The 21,583-nt window shown below is 41.5% G+C and overlaps 1 protein-coding gene across 1 annotated transcript in view; it reads left to right on the plus strand.

Annotated features, from left to right (window-relative positions):
* The first annotated feature begins 4,251 nt into the window (after positions 1-4,251).
* The window catches only part of LOC119795021 (POU domain, class 2, transcription factor 1), a 96,860-nt gene continuing 79,528 nt past the window's right edge, over positions 4,252-21,583 (plus strand). The window contains exon 1 of the mRNA XM_038302828.1: positions 4,252-5,440. Within this exon, the coding sequence (XP_038158756.1) occupies positions 5,341-5,440 (100 nt within the window). The 5' untranslated portion in view covers positions 4,252-5,340. The remainder of the gene's footprint in view (positions 5,441-21,583) is intronic.

Below are 21,583 nucleotides of genomic sequence, written 5' to 3' on the forward strand. Positions count from 1 at the left end.
TCCTGTGGGAGAGGGAGAAAGGGGTTGGGATGGGGGAGGCGCCCCACAGCAGGCAAAAGCCGCCAGTGACACCGTAAAAAGTCGCCAGATTTGTCGCTAGTCGCTTTTTTGAAAATTAGTCGCTGGAGGGGTCTGAAAAGTCGCTGAGTTGGCAACACTGCAACTGCGGCGCTGACTCGCTCCGCCATAATTTTTTTTTTCTTCCCCCGGATGACAGCGGCGGCGGATGACGCATTAATCGCGCGACACAACTAATCGATGATTAAATTCGTTGCCAACGCTTTTAAAAGTCGATTTTTATCGATTTTATCGATTCGTTGTTGCAGCTCTAATATAGATGTGTATATATAACGCTTGCAAACTGATTCATTACTTTTATAGAAAATACTCTGACCTTTTTAATCCTTTGCCTGAAAATTATCCATAGTATTAAAAAAGATAAAAAAAAAAGTATCTAATAAAACAAGCCAACCAATTCTAAAAACAGGTTAGATCTAACTGAATTAGAGAAGAACTAGGTAAATAAAACTAAGCTAGGAAGAGAAAATCCCAAAAACTTTTTATACCCTGTTCCTGGTTTTTTCATCTTGGAACTGTTCCATCCATGACCCCCATAGTGGAAGACTTATGCAAACACTCAGTTTGTGCTGATGAAGATGGTCTTATTTAGAAACAATAAGTTAGCCTCGTGAGACCATCCTGATCTCGCGAGCTTTCAAGGTTTCACTCGCAGATTAGTCTGGCTACTCTCTGTTAAAGAAAATTTGGAGCAGTTCACCAAACCAAGCCGATGAAACTAGCATTAGCGTGGCTATCGAGCAAGTTTTATCGGAATTACAGAGTATTTCTTCACTGAAAGAAGAGCAAAACACTGCTCTGGAGGCTTTTCTCAGAGGAAAAGATGTTTTTGCTCTTCTCCCGACTGGTTTCGGCAAGAGTTTGATCTATCAATTGGCTCCTCTTCGTCGTCGTCGCTCTGTTAGTATGTCATATGCTTCGTTGATCTGATTGGTTTATTTGGCCCGTCTATCACCAACATAGGCCAATCAGCTAACCAGTATTTTCGCCCCTTCCCAAAATTACTTCAACGGAAGGTTTCCAGATGGATATGCGGAGCAAATCCATCTGGCGGAGTCAGGTTAACAATAATGGCTAAAATTAAGGCCACTGGGATTTATTCAGCCAATGAATATAACACACTTTGTAGATGTGGGCCTAAAGTGTCATGTCTTCATGTTTAGACCCATTTTTAGGCAAGATGAAAAAAAACCTCTGACTTTGATGGTTCAGATGTGAAGACCGTTTGGGTGTGCTCCATTTCAAATTTGGAATTTGGAGAAGATTTAAGCTTTTAATCTAATATCAGAAATTGTTTAGGTTAGGTTTTTTAAGTTATCTGCTAGATTTGATCTGCAGACAAGAGTCATCTATACTCAAAGACATTTCTATAAAGACGCAACAATTAGATAATATCAATAATCCCAGCAGTAAATCCTAACCTGATCATCATGTAACCCCCCCATGAAACAAAGCTGCATCATTACCGTAACCACAACTAGATCAGAAGCTTTTTTAAAGCTATTTTATCTTGATCTCAAACAAAAAAATCTTTATCCAGTAACTCCAGATCTAAAGAAGTAAGCTGTTAAGAAAACGGTAACAACCGACTGCACCATGTGTGTGGATGCTAACAGCTGTAGGTCAAAAGTTAAGGCTGATTTATAATCAGAAACCAGGTCGTCTGTCGCAGTGAATGCAAATATTCCCCACCCCTGCCGCAGACACTCTTGTGCACCTCTCCAAAATTGTAGGGGACAGACAGTACTGAAGAGAGGAGGACTCTGATTGGTCAAATCTAAATCCGCTCTACACTATGCGTATTTCCTGTTTGGTACCTAAGCGGCTTGTTTTGTTTGTGTGACCGCCATTATAGAAAACGACTCTAAATTGAAGATGGACCAGCTAGAAGAGCGAGGTGCGCGAGAACGCTGGGACCCTTTTTCCACCTGGATCCCCGATCTTTTTCGCCCTCATGTCCTCCGTTGTCACACAAACTTGCCTCACTTCCTCGCCGCCTCGGTCGTACCTAGACCCACAGCTAGTTCCTGATTGTCCCTCTTGTTTTGTGGCATGGAATGACATAGCGCAGACCACGCTTCAATATTGGGCATAAATAAAAAATATCTGCGACAAGCTAACAGCGACACACTGACCTGCTGTGTTGGGAGTATAACCAGCCGCTTAGCCTGCAGAGTTTTCTTTCTCTGGAGATTCAGTTCTATTCAGTTTATTTATAAAGCACCATATCACAACACATGTCAAATTAAGTCACTTTAAAGAGACTATTACCTCATTTCCACTACCCTTGAAAAACCGATCCAGGCCGAGACCGGTCTGAGCTCGGATCAGTTAACCAGGCCGAGCTCGGTTCTGACGATCGTTTACAAATCACGCTATCTCGGTTCCTCGCCTCCTAGTGACGATCTGCGGTATTACTGCCAGTATTGAAGGAGGAAATCAAGCAGTTGGTGGCGGTAATGCACCAAAAGTTGTTTGCCAACCGTCATAAAACACAAGAAGAAGAAGACGAAGAAGGAGGAAATCAAGCAAATCAAAATGGAGGCGCCCGTCACATTCAGAAAGTTATGTTTGATTATTATTGCTGTACTTCAGTGTTATTTAAAATGTTGCGTGGAGAAGATTTCGATTGTTGTTCATAGTTGTTCTTCTTCTTCTGTTTGGTGTTGGTTGGCAAGCTGCTTCCGGAGGGGCATTAGCGCCAACTACTGGAATGGAGTGTGAATCGCGATGTGCAGCCAGACGGAGATGACGCGCTCTACTCATGCGCTCTTGTTATCAGAGAACCGGGCCAGGGAAAAACTGAGCCGAGCCCACCTCTGGAACTGGTCTGCAGTTAGCTCGGTTCAGTTCAGTTTGCTTTCCATTTACACACGATAAGTTATCTCGGTTACTGAGCTCGGACCGGTTTTTCAAGGGTAGTGTAAATGGGGTATATTAAAGGGTCGACAATTGCTGAGAATGACAATTTATTTATTTTTTACTACTACTGAAGCAGCTCATTGCTTCCCCTTCTAACTTTTCAGAGACGCCCCTGTTGTTGCATGGGTTTTATGTTTATAATCTGTGTAAGGTCTTAAAAGTCCTTGTTACAGCAGCTTTTAGTTCAGTCATACATCAACTTTAATGATTTACACTGAGCTGTGAAAGTTGGCTGCTGTTTGTAAAGTAACGAGCATCAGGAGAGGAGTGGTGCAGCCATAAAGTGAGCACAGCCGGCCTCTGATGATGCTGCAACCAAGTAGCAGCTGCTTTATAAACCCTCCTTCCTCTGCCTCACATTAGCATAGGCTTAGAGCCCGAAGCCTTTCTAACTATGGGCGCCATAATTGATCGATAACTTATTAACAGCTCAGTCTCACCTCCGAGTTTATACTGGAGAAGGGAGACGGAGAGGTGCGCGCGCTTCTGGTCGATTTCTCTTCCATTGACCGCGATATTTAGCGCATGGATTTTTCTATTTAAAAAAATCCATGTCGGTGATAATCTGGAGTGTAAACGCAGTGCGTCGGAGAGGAGAGGAGAGGGGAGAGGCTATGGCCGGGAGGCACATTCACACACTTAATGGGAAAAAAAAACCCATGCAATTTAAATTCAACTCAGCTGACATTTTACGCACATTTTACGCATACGCGCACGTGGCCTTCCAGAGCCCAACATAATTACTAATTTAAGAGGCGCGCGTGACCGTGCAGGCTTTGATTAGGCGTCCGCCTCTGGAAAAAAAAAAAGAAATACATTAGCTGAGGTGTGCAGGTGACCTTGCGCAGGCCGGAGCTGCGTAAATCCATACAGAGAGAAGCAGAGATCCACCTGCTGAAATATGCATCAAAGGTTCCTCCCCTTTGAATTCATGTCCGCACATTGTGAGCAGCGGATCGATCTCTGAGGCCGGAGATGATGTGATTATTGGCTTCATTATAATCAAATAATCACATGATCAATGGCTGGATCCTGTTCAGGATTATGGTGGTAATGAAATGTGAAGCGATGGGTTTTAATGTGTGCTTGGCCCCGATGATAAGGAATATAAATGTTGGATGTGCAGAGGAAGTGTGTGTGTTGGGGTGACGGGGCTCTGGGTGGAAAGGGGAGGGAATATGGGGGTGAAAGGAAAGGGGGGGCTGGGGATCTCTACGTCTGTCTCCCGGTGAGAGCGCCGAGCCAGAGTGCGTTCAGGCTGCGCGGCGTCGGAGCAGAAAACCGGGGTTCCCAAAATAAACCGAAGGCACCCCGACCCTCAGACACACTGAGAGAGAGGGAGGGAGGGAGAGAAAGAGAGAGAGAGAGGGAGAGAGGGGGGATCCAGGCGGGGAAAAGACCGAGGATGGAGCAGCAGAGCCAAAGAAAAGACACCACAGCCTGAAAGAAAGCGCCCTTCCCTCCTCTTTTGGTCGCTTCCTCAGCTGGAGAGGAAACGGAGGACCGCTGCGCTGATTGCTATGGATTCACCGCTTTATTTTTCTATCGATTTAGCTTTAATTAGTGACCCCCGCCAGTGAAGGAGGAACAGGGATCCAGCGAGAGGAGGAGAGGGAGGAGCGAGAGTCAAAGAGGGGGTGCTGCCTGCCTACAGCCTTACTTTAATATTCCATTAATTCTTTACCAAATAATCTTTTTACTTTGCATTGTTGTGTCGCTTTGAGTTTTCTCCTGCGGACCAGACAGCTACTAACCAAATATTTACAAGAACCAAAAAATAATAATAATAATAATTAAACGCTATTCCACTAAGACACGGACAGTTTTTCCCCTTATTTTCTCCTTTTTCAACCCGAGGATTCACTGTTGGACAGTTTGAGACTTTAAAGGACAGAACAGGAGGATACTTTCATTTTTATTCAAACTCAAACCAAAGCAAAACTCAAGACGGACACCGAGGTTCTCCCATCTTTACGCACAGCCACCGGGACTCTGATTGCGCTCCGACTCTTCACATGGGTGCGATGAGAGCTGATCTGATCCAGGCTCATAAACCTCTGGCCTGTTTGGATAAACACTGGTAGCTTTATTTATTATCCCAAAGCCAAGCAGCGCGTCGGTGTCTTTTTAGAAATTATCCTTCCGATTGACCAAATCTGAAAGTAGAGAGATGTGATTCTGCGTCCAGATTTACTGAAAAACCAAACTTCCCAAAAGCATCTGAGAGCTGCTGTCCACAAGCAGAGAGCAGAGAAGGCAGGCCAGGATAGGAGAAGAGAAGTGAGACCAGAATAAACAAAAACAAAAAAAATCCAACGACCACCAGGTCGACAGAGGACCATGTTTGTCCCCCTGCCGGTCCCCTTCGTCTTTCAGAGAACAGCGTCCGACTTCAGCGCCTGGAGACTCAAGTCCTCGCTGGTCCCGCGGTCCAGCCCCGGTAAGCTCCCTCCTCAGGTCTCCCACAGTGTAATTCATCCACGTCCTGCAAAATTACAACACCTTAACCTGCTTGCATGCAGCAATATTTAACTCTTTATTTTTAGTCCTAAATATCCTCTTCTTAATAAGTTAAAGGAAATAATAATGAATAAAAATGTGTTATTTACTCCTAATGCAAAGATTATTGGTTTTCTATCTTCACAGAAAATGTTTTTATCCATTTATTTGTAGAAGAGAAATAGAATGTCACTTTTAAAATTATAGTTTACTTGAATCTCTTTATTTTACTCTAAATCATAGAATTTGCAATTCATAATTTTCCTTTTTATATATTAACATGCATAGCTCTTTATATGACTGCCTAAAGTTTTAAAAATGTGATTATTCTGCTTTTTTTCAAATAAGAAAAATTGCCTCTTTACTTACTTGCATATGAATCCCGTTTGTAAAGCGTTTCTCCAAACCGGACGCATGAATATTTTGTCTCATTAGCATCCATCAGAGTCTCAGAGCTGCGCCACTCTCCTCTTGGCTCCCGCTCCTCCATCCATGTCATCCTCCATCCATCCCATCTGCCTCCTCTCCTCCAGTCTTTCTCGGCCGGCTTCGGGGGCTGATATTCATGGTCGTCTATTGATCAGGATGTATTGATCCCTGACTGTTGGGAAAACGGGAGTCCAGTTGGAGAAAGGAGAAACTTTGGCGAACAGGAGAGACAGGGGACATTTTAAGAAAATGCTTGAAGTGAAAATCTTTTATTTAAAAAATAAAAGTACACCCGTTTATTTTTTAAATTTTTGATTTTGCAGAATGGTCTTAATGACAGAAGGGCTTGAATTGCTCCTTTCAGACATTATGCTAATAATCACCTCCCTTTATGCTTGATTTATTACTTAACCACTGCTTTAAAGCTGCTTTCCTGATCAATATCCCGCGTCTCATCATGTCTTCTGCTTAATGATTTGATCATTTTCTTAAATGGATATTTGTGCAACAAAAAAAAGATCATTTTACATCTTATTAATTAGGATAAATGAAGTTATAAGTTGGTGTTAATGTTTAGGTGCTTCTTTGTTCCTTCTGGGTTTTTTTTACGTAATAATAAAATATATGAAGAATTTAAGGTTCAGCACATTAGATAAAGGTGTAAATATATGCTGATCCGAGCCGAGCCGTGTGGTGGTAATTCAGACTATCACCCTAAGTAGGTGTCAGGAGGAGAGAAACGGTGGAGGTTTTTAATGAGCTGCTTCTGCTGCTGTTGACAGGCAACATATAACCGGCGTGCAGCTTCTGTTTTGGAGGGGGTGGGGTCCATTTGTCGGCCGGTCCTCTAAGAAATTAAAGTTAAAGGAGAAGAGGACGCTGGGAGCAAGAGAGGCGATGAATGATTGGATGAATAAGAGAATGGCTGCATGCATAAATGAATAATGAATGAATGAGGGGGGTTAAAGTGGCAGCAAACAGGTGAAAGGAAGCAATAAAGAGAGCATGAAGTAAACGTTGAATCAAAGATTGTTCGGAGGAATCGATCAACTAAGGAATGTGTTTGACCTCGGCCGAGAACGTAGGAGGAACATTTAACCAATGTGTAAAATGTGAGGGTTTCCAAGTGAGCCATCTCCCCTGTGTGTTTCTGCATGTGAGGAAAAGAAAGGGTTAGAGTTCCTGCTCCGGCTGCTTTTTTTATTTAAACACATCGCTGTGATAAGCAGCCAATACACAGGAGAGAAATAAACTGTACATGAGTGCAAAACACTCATCCGTCCCTTTTTTTTTCCAGTTGTTTCTTCTCCCCACCTTTCATCGACGCTCTCCAGAGAGATGCGAGCAGAGAATCTGCTGTTTCCTGTTGTCTTTCCCATTTCTGTGAAGTAGGATTCGCTCGACACGGAAATGCAAACTCTCCTCCCGTCTGTTAACTCCCGTCTGCAGCTCGTCCCTGCGGACAGGAGGGTTGCAGAATTGGATTTAGTTTCGGTGTTCTGGTTGGGCCTTGTAAGCCACTTTAGCTGAATCGTCTTGCTCTGATCTGGGGTCTGTGTGCGTGTGCAGGTGTGCACGTTTAGGTGTGTGAGCGTGCACAGATCTGGGTGTCTCCCAGATGAGGTGAGTGAGGTCCAGGGAAGAGCAGAACGGCAGACAGAGGCTCTATGCTGGATTTAAGCTCACAGCTTTAGGTCTTAAACTCTGGTGCTGGACATACTGACTTGGAGACTGAAACTAAAGTTTGATATGAGATACTGCTGAAATGCTTCTTTTCTTGATGGTCAGATCTCATTTTCAGACACACAAACAATGCTGTTCCCTTTCCGTATAATAAATTTGCACATCATGGCAGAAGAGATCACGCTCTCCACAGCAAAACTAGAGATCAGCAGCATCTGGCTGCAAACGCTGAAACACCCAAGTCTGCTGTGTCCCTTCAGCTTCACAGTTTCAGCTCCAGTCCTGTTTGTTGACCTATTGGACACCAAGACGTTCATACTCCTCCATCGCCTCCACTTCCTCTCCTGTTTCTTTTCCCATTTGTCCTAAAATCTACAATCATCACCCTTTGCTTCTGTCATGATTATATGATGTTCTTCTTTAGCTGCTTTGAAAAATCTCAAAACAATATTTCACCATGTTGCTGAGAAATGGTGGACTTTATTACAGACTTGTCTTGAGATAAATAATGATGCAAACATGTTAATTTAAATAAGTCTGGGATTGTTAAACCTAATTTCTAATTTAATTCGATTCAGTTTATTTTTATTGCGCCAATTCACAACACGTCATCTCAAGGCACTTTACAGTTCACCAGATCATCCAGTCTGATTGATTCAAAGTTTTTTTTCTACATTAAAAAAACTAGTTGATTGCATCGACTCATTGATTTGAATGCAATCCCTCACACTAAGCATGCTTGTAGCGACAGTGGGGAGAAAAAACTCCCTAATAGTCCAAATCTGCCTTCTATGTAAAGTTAAAGCCCCCGAACACTTAGTGACTAGCAGCTACTAAGAAAAGGATGCCTACATTTGTGTCCCTTAGCTGCTCTAATTTTTGAGAAAAGTAAAACTAGTACTTTTATTTTAATAAAGTTTCAAAAATAAGCTGGATTTGGTTTTGTACTTTCATTGCTGGACAGCAAACAGCCTTTTAACATATAAGAATGAATAAAAGCTGAATTTAAAGAGCAAAAACACAACTGCCACTTTAAAATGCAGTTGTAATACAGAAAAAATCTGTTTTGAACTTTTCAGAATTTCAAGTTTCACACAGTAAACATATCCTTTAATCTAAAAAAGGTTTCTCCTCATTAAAGCCAAATATACTGGGAGATGATTGGATGACAAAAGTAAAATAAAAGTAAGTAAAATACTCAGAAAAAAGTAATGTTTCTGTATGTTAAAGGAAGCTTTCTCTCTCTGAATATTTTCCTGAAAAGGGATCGCTAGGGACAAACTCTTTAAATAACACTTCATAACATATATGTATTAAATAAACAGGAGATAAGACAACAGCCGCGACAAACAGGTAGCGAAGCATTTTATACTTCAGTATGTCACATCACTACTGGCCTAATTAGATAAACTATTATGGAAAACATCAGTTCTTTCATGCAACAATCAGCTAATATTAAGGTGCAATGAACTCACACATCATCAGTGATAATTATCTTAACATGTATGAGATCTTCAGACACCACTTTTTATCAGAATTAAGTGGTTTGCAGCATTTTAATTAAATTCTACATATAGTAATACTTTATGGCTAATAGTTTGTCTGTCGTCCTTTCTTTTTCCAGCATGGTGTCAGCTGTGTTGCATAAAGCTAACAACCTTCACCTAAAACATGCAAAGCATTAACTGACAGAAAAAATGTCCAATCTTTTAAACTTTATATTTGCTTTTGATTGTGAATGCAAGCTGCTGCGTTTGGCTCTCCTGCATGATTTTGGGCTAACTGATCATGTCTGGGTCTGAATTAACTTTCCTTTCTGTCTTGATTTCTGAAGACATCTATAAAGACATTGTCGTGATAATTATTTAAACATTTTGTTAGTAATGTTTATTTAAAATTAAAACTAGGCAGTTTCAGTCAGTGTTGGAGCTGCTGTTAAAGTATAGGTTCTCAGGAGGAACCCTGAGATCTCATTCATGTCAACCGCGGCCTACAGAGACAACAAACAGAACAAGGAGCGAGGAGCATCTCTTCTCTAAAACGCAGCTTTTGTTCTTTGTTGATTTCAGTTATGAAGCGCCCTGCAAACAAACCATCCTGTCCGAATTATTTTCAGTTGCCTCTAAGAGTTAAATCCTCCTTTTTTGTGCAGCTGGGAGATCTGATCAGAGGGTTTTTATTCTGCTGTGTGGTTTTCAGAGGGCAGGCTGGGCGGAGAGGGACCTGTAGCTGCCTCCGCTTTGTCCCCGCTCTGCAGCACAACAAAGGAAATCTAAATGCTCTTTTATTTTATGTACACTGCTGTAAAATCCTCCAGGTCCGCTGTGGCCCATATAAAACTGAGAGCTTTCAGGGTCTGGATTGAGAGAGATGCTTTATTTATGCCGGCCACTCTGTATGGCCTCCTGCTCAGGCTGCGGCGGCACCAACTTCTTTATCATCGATCCTCTGCAACATTGTAAATCCAAGGTGATGAAAAGTCATTATTTTACATGATTATTTTACCAGAAAGAAAGAGAACAAAAGGAAGAAACGGCTTCAGGAGGCCATAAATGACCAGAGTAAAGAAACAATGAGGCTGTGTGGCAGCACTGCAGAGAAACTTTTATTGCAGAGTTCAAAGCACAGACCTCCTGCCCACACAACAACAAACCCTTACACATATACAGCCATATATAGTGTATATAAACGCAGTGTTTGCTGCTGATAACTACCTTCCCTTTCACCCAGGATCTTCACCTCACAGAGCTCAGTAGGGGGGTTTGTGGTGTCTGTACTACACCTAACTGAGCCTGAGCAGAGGTCCCCCCATGTCTGCATTAATTGCCTTTCTGTGGGTCTCTGCATTTACGAGCAAAGCTCTTCCTCTGCAGCTCAAAGCGGAGAACAAGCTTCTCTGCTCAGATTGGGAGGATGTTTGGAGGTGTGGGCATGAGCCAATGTTTGGATCAGGTCGGCGTGACCGTGTCTCCTGGGCGATGTGTAAATAGCTAAAAGAGGATAGACCTCATGCAAGCTGGAGTCAGAGCGGTTTGTGTTCCTCATGCATGCGCCATAAGGCAGACAGGTAGACGATTCGATAATTGCACGTTGAGGTCAGTTATGGATCGTTCCGGCATGTGTGGCGAACCACAAGAAGCTCATAGCTACCCATTGTGTGAGTGGTTTTAACCTTCCACCAGTATTGATCAACCGGCATCGACTTCCCCTCCACCAGTACCACGATGTGTGTTCAACGTGGGCAGTTGGGGAGCGTGCGACTGCGTGTGGTGACGTCAACAATGACGGTGGATGTGCAGGAATGTGAGAAGGTGCATTCATGTGAGGACACCTGCCTTTGTGTGTGTGTGCGTGTGTGTTTATGGATCGGGTTTTAAAAAGGGGCAGCGTTTGTCGGCGAGTCCCGGTGTTAACGTGATTGCGAATGACAAAGCGTCCAGGCGGGTTTGTTAGCTCCATAATGGGGAATCAATAGACACAACACAGATGTCAATACAACATGCTTTATTGCGTTAAGCTGCCTCACTACCACCCTGAGCTCAGAAAGCACAACACACACACACACACACGGCTCCATCTAAGGATGCACCTTCTGCTGCAGATTGAGGAACACGGATTAAAGTACATCTATAAGTTAGACAGTTATAGATTTGTGTGTCTGACTGGAGCCCATCACATTTCCACCATGACCATGCTGTTATTGTTATTCTTTGCAGTTTTGATTATTTCATTTTCTCCTTCTGCTTTGAACTCAATGGTGAAATGAGAAAATCTCATGGGGAATAATTGAGCTGTGCATGACTTGCATCGCTAAACCAGCAGATGTATCCAATGAGAAACACGCTGAGCTGCCTGGTTAATCCTCACTTTACTACATTTCCCAGGATTCTCTTCACTCAGACTTAAAGTTACTGTTTTATTTTCCTTCTTCTAAAAAATAATCTGAAAAGTTAGGAATTTGAAATGTACAGAGCATCACTGTGAATTAAGATAATCCTGATTATTTTGTGCAACTGGATGAGAGAAATAGTCTAGTGAGAGGAAAGGAAAGGGTACTCGCCATTTTACCTGCTCAGAAAGGTGCAGACAAAGTCAAAGATATTGTTAGATTTACATAAAGGTTATTTAGTACGGAAGATGATTAGGGCCACTGAAAAAAAAAACAGTTAACTGATTTTTTAAAATTTTATTTCAGTATAGCATGGGAAAAGAGTCAGAATTCTGACTTTAATCTCAAAATTCTGAGAAAAAAGTCAGAATTCTGAGATTAAAGTCAGAATTCTGAGATTAAAGTCAGAAATCTGATTTTAATCGTCAGAATTCTGACTAAATTCTGACAATAAAAAAGTCAGAATTCGGAGAAAAAAAGTCAGAATTCGTAGATTAAATTCAGAATTCTGAGAAAAAAGTCAGAGTTCTGAATTTTTTTCCCATGTAAACTGAAAACTGAAAAAAGTCAAAATTCGGAGATCAAAGTCAGAATTCGGAGATTAAAGTCAGAATTCTGAGAAAAAAGTCAGAGTTCTGAATTTTTTCCCCCATGTAAACTGAAATAAAATTAAAAAATCAATTAACTTTTTTTTTTTTTTCAGTGGCCCTAATCCTCTTCCGTAATTTAGGGTTATTTTCCCTAACAAACATTCAAAAACAGCTGGTGTACGACCTTGATAATTACATAAATGAATCTAAGTTTATGTTGAAGTGTTCACTTGTTTATTCCTAATCAGTGTAGTTGTTTGCTTTACAAAAAGTACATGTTATAACAAACAAGTAATTGGACATTTTTCTCTAATCTACTCTTGGTGAGTTTCGTACATAATGTTCAGTTAATTTCTGTCGCTCTTTGGACAATAGGTAGAGTTTTTCAGGTTCAACCCAACTCACTCTGAACTGTTCTGATAATGGAGCCAATAGAGGCACCTTTGATATATAAAGAAAAGCTTTTACACGTCAAGCAGTTGTAAAGTAATTTATAGTAAAGAAAACAGATAATATTTGCCTTATAAATATGCACAATGGTCCTTTAAGCAGTCCTTTAACACTGCAGTAGGAGCTTTCATGTGAGTTTAAGACCATGATCCTTAGTTATTTACAAGCTCAAATATTTAATTGATTAAAGACACTTTGTGCTGTTTACCTAACCCCCTAACAACCCACATCATGCTGCTTCTTTCCCCGTGTTTGACCAGTTACAGTGTGCTGTTATGTTCTCTTCCTCTCGAATCCTCCAAACAGACTTTGTCTCATCTGACCATATAATCGTTCTCCACAGGACATTTCAGTTTATTTATATAGCGCCAAATTCACAACACTAGTCATCTCAAGGCACTTTACAGTTCAACCAGATCATCCAGTCAAATTGATTCCAAGTTTTCAATCTAAGGAAAACCAGTTGATTGCATCGACTCATTGACTCAAATACAATCCCTCACACTAAGCATGCTTGTGGCGACAGTGGAGAGGAAAAACTCCCTTTTAACAGGAAGAAACCTCCAGCAGAACCAGGCTCAGTGTGAGCGGCTGAGCCTGATTTGGCTTGTCTTTCTGAGCTGATCGTTTTGGTTATCCCCTACACTTTGGAGGACCTATGATTAAATCAAAGAACTGGTCATTACGATAGTTAGAAATAGTGATCTTGAATTATATAATTGTTAGGAAATGACTCCAGAAGAGTTTACTACTTTTGGTAAAACTACAGTTCTCCTGCTCAGATCTTGGCTAAGCTTAATGAATTTTGTCATTGTTTGTGTCGGTCAGTGTTTCCACTGCTGTTACAGAAATCCTATTTATAGAGAGAAATAGAAACCACCTGGATCAAGTTATCATATTCTTGCATATCAAATGAAAAGGCTTTTAAATGTGTTAACTTAATCTTTATTCAGTTTTTAAAAAGTGATGCTAATGATTTTGTTATAGAAAAAACGAAATGGGGTAGATCAGTCGCTTCAGCATCCGAAATGAACTCAAACTTCCTGAAATTTTAAGGTTGGATATTTCTACCACACTAAGTTTAAAATCTGGACGAATAGATCTGTTCATTGTGATCAATGTATCACTCTTGGTTCTGCTGTCTTTTACAGTAAATTTAGATTTAGTTGGAAACAGTAGAAAACGTTTTCCTTCATGGTCACTTCCTGCTGTGCAGATATAAAGGAATATTTCCCCCTAACTGCCGAATACGGCTGCCTGAACTCTGCTTCCCCTCGCTGCTGTCCATCGGTCGGTCCATTCAACCAGCTCAAACTCCCATTGTTACCGTGGTAACATCCATAGGCCATTAGACACACATATAGGAGCAGAAAAGAGTGCAGGTAAACAGTGTGCTGCTGCACATGCATGCTGCATTGGACAGTCAACTTGATGGTTGGCCCTAATGGCCCCCAAAGACCATTAAGGGCTAAATTGGCTGTACTCGGGGTATGTCTGGCTGCCCCGTGTGTCCTGCTCTCTTTGGGTATGTAATCAGCCATCATACGTCGGTGTGTATTGGAAGCGATTTATGAGCACAGAGCTGGTATGTCTGTCCATGCACACCAGCACTCTCTGTACTTCTTTGGTGCTTCGTGTGTTAAATTTACCTAATGGTTTGTTTCAGTGGCTGTTGGTTTATATAGCTTGTGTCTATTTTACACTCCAGCTCCATAATGAATTGAGGCCACGGCAGGGGACCATTTTTGGTTTAACACCAATGTTCACCCTTAATCGAATGCAGTCAGTGTTGGCGGCCCCTTTTGTCAGACAAGGTGTCCATCAATAGGCTTTCTACTCGGTGCACATAAATGCCATAAAGAACGCTGAGACTATTCATTCACCTCATAGCTTGGATTCTTCCCATCCATGCCTCCTACTCTTCCTACTCATTCTTGCTCTCTGCTTTGGTCTGAGATTAAGTCTGCCGTGTTCAAACAATGATGTTAAGGTAAAAAATCAGAAAGTAAAGGGTCAGAGAACCATGATAATGTATGTTAAACATCCCTACCTCAGTTAAAGTTTAGCATTGATTCATTAAGTTGGTATGGATCTCCTTCTTAGCTACTTTTTTAACCTGTTTTCTTAGACGACATCACATTTTGTTCTTTTTTTTTTGTCTATTTGAGCCTCAGATTATTGGGTTTTCACCTTTATAAGGACTAGCAAATTAGCCTCGTGAGACCATCCTGATCTCGCGAGCTTTCAAGGTTTCACTTGCTAATCTGCTAAAGAACATTTGGAGCCGTTCACCAAACGAACGTCCAATCAGCGTTGGCTTTGAGGCGCATTGAGGTGTGACGCAACGAGAAGCGCGACAGTTCAGTCTAAAGAACATGACGGCTTCAGCCGATGAAACTAGCGTTAGCGTGGCTATCGAGCAAGTTTTATCGGAATTACAGAGTATTTCTTCACTGAAAGAAGAGCAAAACACTGCTCTGGAGGCTTTTCTCAGAGGAAAAGATGTTTTTGCTCTTCTCCCGACTGGTTTCGGCAAGAGTTTGATCTATCAATTGGCTTCTCTTCGTCGTCGCTCTGTTAGTACGTCATATGCTTTGTTGATCTGATTGGTTTATTTGGCCCGTCTATCACCAACATAGGCCAATCAGCTAACCAGTATTTTCGCCCCATCCCAAAATTACTTCAACGGAAGGTTTCCAGATGGATATGCGGAGCAAATCCATCTGGCGGAGTCAGGTGACTAGCAAATAACAATGAAATTAACTAAGAAAAAAAGAAACAACAAAAAAAAACTCTCCCAAAGTGAACTATTTCTTTTGACTTGACTTTGACTTGAGTTTTTTAAATGTTTGACCTTTTCTTCTTGCACTCTGGCTTCTTATTAACTTTATTCATTTTGTCTCCAGTTGTTGCCTGCAAACACAAAGGTATGAAGTTTGGAGCGAAATATGTCTTAATGTCCTGATTTTTATTTCATTTATTTAAGAATACAGGTGCTGGTCATAAAATTAGAATATCATGAAAAAGTAGATTGATTTCAGTAATTCCATTTAAAAAGTGAAACTTGTATATTATATTCATACATTACATACAAACTCATATATTTCAGATGTTTATTTTGTTTAATTTTGATGATTACAAATGACAACAAATGAAAATCTCAAATTCATCATATCAGAAAATTAGAATATTGTGAAAAGGTTCAAAATTGATGGCCCCTGGTGCCACACTCTAATCAGCTAATTAACTCAAACCACCTGCAAAAGCCTTTAAATGGTCTTTCAGTCTAGTTCTATAGGCTACACAATCATGGGGAAGACTGCTGACTTGACAGTTGTCCAAAAGACGACCATCGACACCTTGCACAAGGAGGGCAAGACACAAAAGGTCATCGCTAAAGAGGCTGGCTGTTCACAGAGCTCAGTGTCCAAGCACATTAATAGAGAGGCGAAGGGAAGGAAAAGATGTGGTCGAAAAAAGTGTACAAGCAAGAGAGATAACCGCACCCTGGAGAGGATTGTGAAACAAAACCCATTCAAAAATGTGGGGGAGATTCACAAAGAGTGGACTGCAGCTGGAGTGAGTGCTTCAAGAACCACCACACACAGACGTATGAAAGACATGGGTTTCTGCTGTCGCATTCCTTGTGTCAAGCCACTCTTGAACCACAGACAGCGTCAGAAGCGTCTAAAGAGAAACAGGACTGGACTGCTGGTGAGTGGTCCAAAGTCATGTTCTCTGATGAAAGTAAATTTTGCATTTCCTTTGGAAATCAAGGTCCCAGAGTCTGGAGGAAAAGAAGAGAGGCACTTCATCCACGTTGCTTGAAGTCCAGTGTAAAGTTTCCACAGTCAGTGATGGTTTGGGGTGCCATGTCATCTGCTGGTGTTGGTCCATTGTGTTTTCTGAGGTCCAGGGTCAACGCAGCCACATACCAGGAAGTTTTAGAGCACTTCATGCTTCCTGCAGCTGACCAACTTTTTGGAGATGCAGATTTCATTTTCCAACAGGACTTGGCACCTGCACACAGTGCCAAAGCTACCAGTACCTGGTTGAAGGACCATGGTATCCCTGTTCTTAATTGGCCAGCAAACTCTCCTGACCTTAACCCCATAGAAAATCTATGGGGTATTGTGAAGAAGAAGATGCAATACACCAGACCCAACAATTCAGAAGAGCTAAAAGCCACTATTAGAGCAACCTGGGCTATCATAACACCTGAGCAGTGCCACAGACTGATCGACTCCATGCCACGCCGCATTGCTGCAGTAATACAGGCCAAAGGAGGCCCAACTAAATACTGAGTGCTGTACATGCTCATACTTTTCATGTTCATACTTTTCAGTTGGCCAACATTTCTATAAATCCTTTGTTTTTATTGGTCTTCAGTAATATTCTAATTTTCTGATATGATGAATTTGAGATTTTCATTTGTTGTCATTTGTAATCATCAAAATTAAACAAAATAAACATCTGAAATATATGAGTTTGTATGTAATGTATGAATATAATATACAAGTTTCACTTTTTAAATGGAATTACTGAAATCAATCTACTTTTTCATGATATTCTAATTTTATGACCAGCACCTGTAGAGCCTGAAAAATATTACTTATGTGAAAGCAAGCATTTCTGTGCTGTGATTTTAGCCACAAAGTATAAAAAATTTTGGAGTTGGTGGAATAAAAACATGTAACAACCATAGAGCATAAACATAGCAGACAACTAAAGCCCTCAATGGGAAATACTGAAAACATCCTTTGTGTATTAAAATAAACTTCTGGATTGAGTTGTGTTCACATTAAGTTGTTCTGAAAAGAAAAAAACAGCTTTTGTAACTTTCCTGTTGGCAGGAAAAAAGCAAAGCGTATTATGTTGTTTGTGCTTCATGCACTCCTTAGTACTGAATACAGTAATATGCAGTAAGAGTGCAACCTCTTTCACAACATTCGTCTTTTTTGTCTCCAATTGTTCAGAAAAGACATGAAAAAGGAAAAGATGTGGATCTTTTTTTGTGTACCATAATATTTAAGGATTTTGTGATTATTACAAAGTTTTTGATGTGAACTCACATTTAGTTCAAACTGCATTTCTTCCTGGTAGCTGTTTACAGAGCTGTCCTTAGGTCCTCAGGCCCCACTGCCACTTAGATGTGTCTTAAGTCAAGCGCACCTGATTTGAATGATTGCATTACATCATCGGCAGCCATCAAATGCTGCAAACGCCAGTAGATCCCCTTTTTCTTAAATTTTAGGTGTGTGAGGTCAGGGAAATACCAAAAACATGGAGGACAGTGGGTACTGAGTTACCTTGTAAGCAGGATGAATTGTCACAAGATTTTGGAAGTCAGAAACTCTCAAACGAATGAAATGCAGTGACATGTATGACGTCAACATATCAACCAGACAGACGGCTGAACCAAAACAAACATGGCGTTGCCAGTTTTAGCTGGAATTGCTTTTTGAAAAACAAGCAAAAGGACACAATTTGTGCTTTTGCGGATGGGAAGGATGTTTGCTGGTTCCTCCCAACTGGATTTGGTAATGCTACGTTCAGACCGCACGCGCTAGAGGCAGCAGAAGCAGCTGGTTTTACATGCTAAGTGATTGGTTGACACGCATCAAAGCGCAACAAAAATCCTGCTTCAGACGCGCAGCAGTAGCATCTGACACGCGCAACGTGCTGTGAAAGCAGCAGCTGCTGAAGTTGGAAAAATTTTCATTTTGCTGCTTGACGGGCCACGTCAACCAATGAGAGAAGCCGATCTGGGAGCTGGCAGGAAGACGGACCCAGCGCTGCTGATGCAGAGCGCTATGATCAGTCCTCTGAAACAGTTTATGAACGTCTAAATCAGGGGTCACCAACCTTTTTAAGGCTGAGGGCCACTTCAAGGGTACCGAGACGTAGGAAGGGCGACCATTACTGACCTATGAGCTGCAAAGCCTAAACTTTGTACATTATCAACTTATTTTTATTGTTTCTGTTAATTTCTAAGTTTATTTAGACATTTTCATTTTTGGAAATCTCTATAAATGATTAAAAAGAAGAGCAACAGAATAAAATAACATTTCAAACTTAGCCCACTGGTGAGCTGTTCTTTATTTAGAAGACTCTGAGGGCCCCCCATGTGGTCCTTGAGGGCACCTTGGTGCCCACGGACACCGCGTTGGTGACCACTGGTCTAAATTAACTTAAAATGTTGAATCCTGTCAGCAAAATGTTTTATTTAATTATTCTGGTGCCTGCAGTTTGGATTACATACAGCGAAAATGCCTTCCAGTCGCCACAAACGGTAGCGGAAAATCCCAAAGAGGCGATCGGGCCAGAGGCTACCATTGAAGGGGATGTCCAGTGACAGCGCACCTCCAATGTAAGGGGGCCTGAGCCGCTCCAACAGAGAAATAATATGGTAATCTTGATTAACTGACTGCACAGATTACGTTTTTAGGACTTTCTCACTTAAAAACATATTAAAACGACTTTTTAACCAATGATCACAGCAAATATAGCAAAGCAGCTCTCTGCCATTGAACACATGAGCAGAAGACGCATCTGGACACACTTTAATGGACATTTGACCTTAATCTGGACAACCATCAATAATGAAGCAGCAGATGCTTTTTTCCTGCTTTTAGCAATGAACGTTGCATTATTCATTAAAATAAGCCTAGCGACTCTCGATTACATCCGCCATTGTTACAGGCAAAGAAAGGATAGGTTAGCTCTACCCAACGAGCATAAGACCCACTTTTCGACCGTGCATCTAGAGCGGCAAAGATGCTTCAGCTGCGCTTCAGAACTACACTTGTACAAGCATAAAAAATGAAGCAGAATGCGCGTTTTTGCTGCTTCCAGCGCTTGCGGTCTGAACGTAAATGGTACTTATATAGCGCCTTTTTTCAAGGCGGGAGACTTGACCAAAGTGCTTTACACTACATTCATTCACCCATTCACGCACACACTAATGGTGGCAAGCTACATTGTAGCCACAGCTGCCCTGGGGCTCACTGACAGAAGCGGGGCTGCCGTAGGTGAAGTGTCTTGCCCAAGGAAACAACGACAATGAAAGTCGGAGCCGGGGCTTGAACCGTCAATCCTTCGATTTCAGGGCAAACTCCTACATCCAACACCACTGTCGCCCTGAACGTAGAATAAGAGTTTGATTTATTAATCAACTCTGCCAGTTGGGAAACAAATCAAGAATAGGATGCCTCTCAGCTACTACTGCTGCTGTGATTGGCTAAAAACCCCACATGGGAGGCAGGTACCCAATCAGCTTCAAGAAGTGTACTGAATGTCCGCTTTTCTTGCGAACCGTTTCTATATGAGGCTTTCTGAATTGATACTGGGTAGATTTTAAAATGAACTACACAAACCAATCTGGTTTATGCCAGATTAAGAAACCCTGGTTTATATTACCTCACAGCAGAAGGACAGCCTAATGATGCTTACATGCTGACCAAAATCAGAAAAGGCTGATTTTTCCAAATTACATGACAGAGAATTAAAACTTAACTTATGTCCGGATGTACAGAGGATTTGATGTCGCTGAAATTCCCAAGTAGAAGTTGTTTGACCCAAAAAGCTTTAGGAAATTAGTTTAAATATTCATGTGACATTAAACATGCAATACCTCATTGTTTGGACTTTGAAGAAACTTTGAGACAACTTTGAGATAAGGCAAACTTCAGAATCAGCTTTATTTGTGGAGTTTTTTTTGCACACAAACAAAGGATTTGACTTTGGTTTCACTTTGCTCTCACTGAAGGTGTTTTGAATATAAATATATATTCAAAAAAGGTTTCACCTTCCTTTTGTCTAACAGACATTAAAAAAACTGAGTAATAAAAGTAAACAATTGACTTAATCCTGAACTTTAAGAGTCATTTTTAAAGTGGTTGCATAGGAACTGTCTGCAGACCATCTGTCCTTGACCTTGTCATTCAAATATTTACAAGCATCAAATTCAAATAACACTGAAGCGATAGTAGAGACGATGTCTTTTCACGCTGGAAGTAAAAACAAAAATGTCCTCCTGCGTAGAAAAATTGATTTTTGATGTGTGGTTGTCGCAGAATTGACCATGAAACCAAACCACACAACCACAGATGCAGCCGGTTTGGGCAGAGCGCCGTTTGTCACATCTGCCATAAAAATTGGTCGATCTTCTTTTCTTCTTAGGACACTGGAAAAAAAAAAACAGAAATCTACTTTTTGACTTGGAGCTGAAACATTTATTTTTGTTTTAGATGGCAAGCGTTTTGCCATGCATTCTAATGATAGAGAATATGCTTTTCCATTTGTTTTCATGCTTTCTGCAAGGCACGTGTGATGTAGCAGGTGTGAGTGCGTTGCATCTAATGCCCATCACCGCCTGCTGCTGGTGTGTGTAATCCAAACGAGCCGGCCTTTTGTGGCGACCTGAAGGCAACGATCTTGTTCCCCCGCCTGCATGAATAAGATGGAACGGGGCTTTAGAAAGGCTCCTGTCCTCCTTCACAGCTTTCTGACATAATGAAGCCAGCGTGTGATCTCACACACACAAAAAAAAAACCCTTCCTCTGGAAGTGTTAGCGAGCTCGTCTGGATGCTCGCTTAAAGGTGCAGGACGCTTAGAGATTACAGCCAAAGAGCTGCTGATTCTTGTGACCGTGTGTGCGTGTCTCTCATCTCCCAGCGTTTGCATGTTCTTGTGCAACAGAGTAATCCAATCCGTGCAGGGCGTCCCAAGAAAACCACACACAGCAAACCAGCGCGTGTCCTTTGTGCGGCGATTTCCATGCCTGCAGGTGTGTGCGCGTATGTTTCCAGGCAATATAAATCGCCTCAGTAACAATGCGTTTCTTTAGGGCCGCTAATACATTTAGCTAATAAAGCTGGATGAAAAAAAGTGGGGTCGGATAGATTGGATTCCAGCTCCTTTGTGTCCCGATGGCTGGTGGTCAGCGGTGTTTTGCGGATGAGGGAAGATTTAGCCCCCCCCCCAATTTAATTTAGCAGACTGAAGTTATGGTAATGAACTCAGGTCAGGGAGAAGGGGGCT

This window comes from Cyprinodon tularosa, unplaced genomic scaffold, assembly GCF_016077235.1.
Source record: "Cyprinodon tularosa strain WSP-4 unplaced genomic scaffold, ASM1607723v1 ctg5, whole genome shotgun sequence".
NCBI lineage: Eukaryota > Metazoa > Chordata > Actinopteri > Cyprinodontiformes > Cyprinodontidae > Cyprinodon > Cyprinodon tularosa.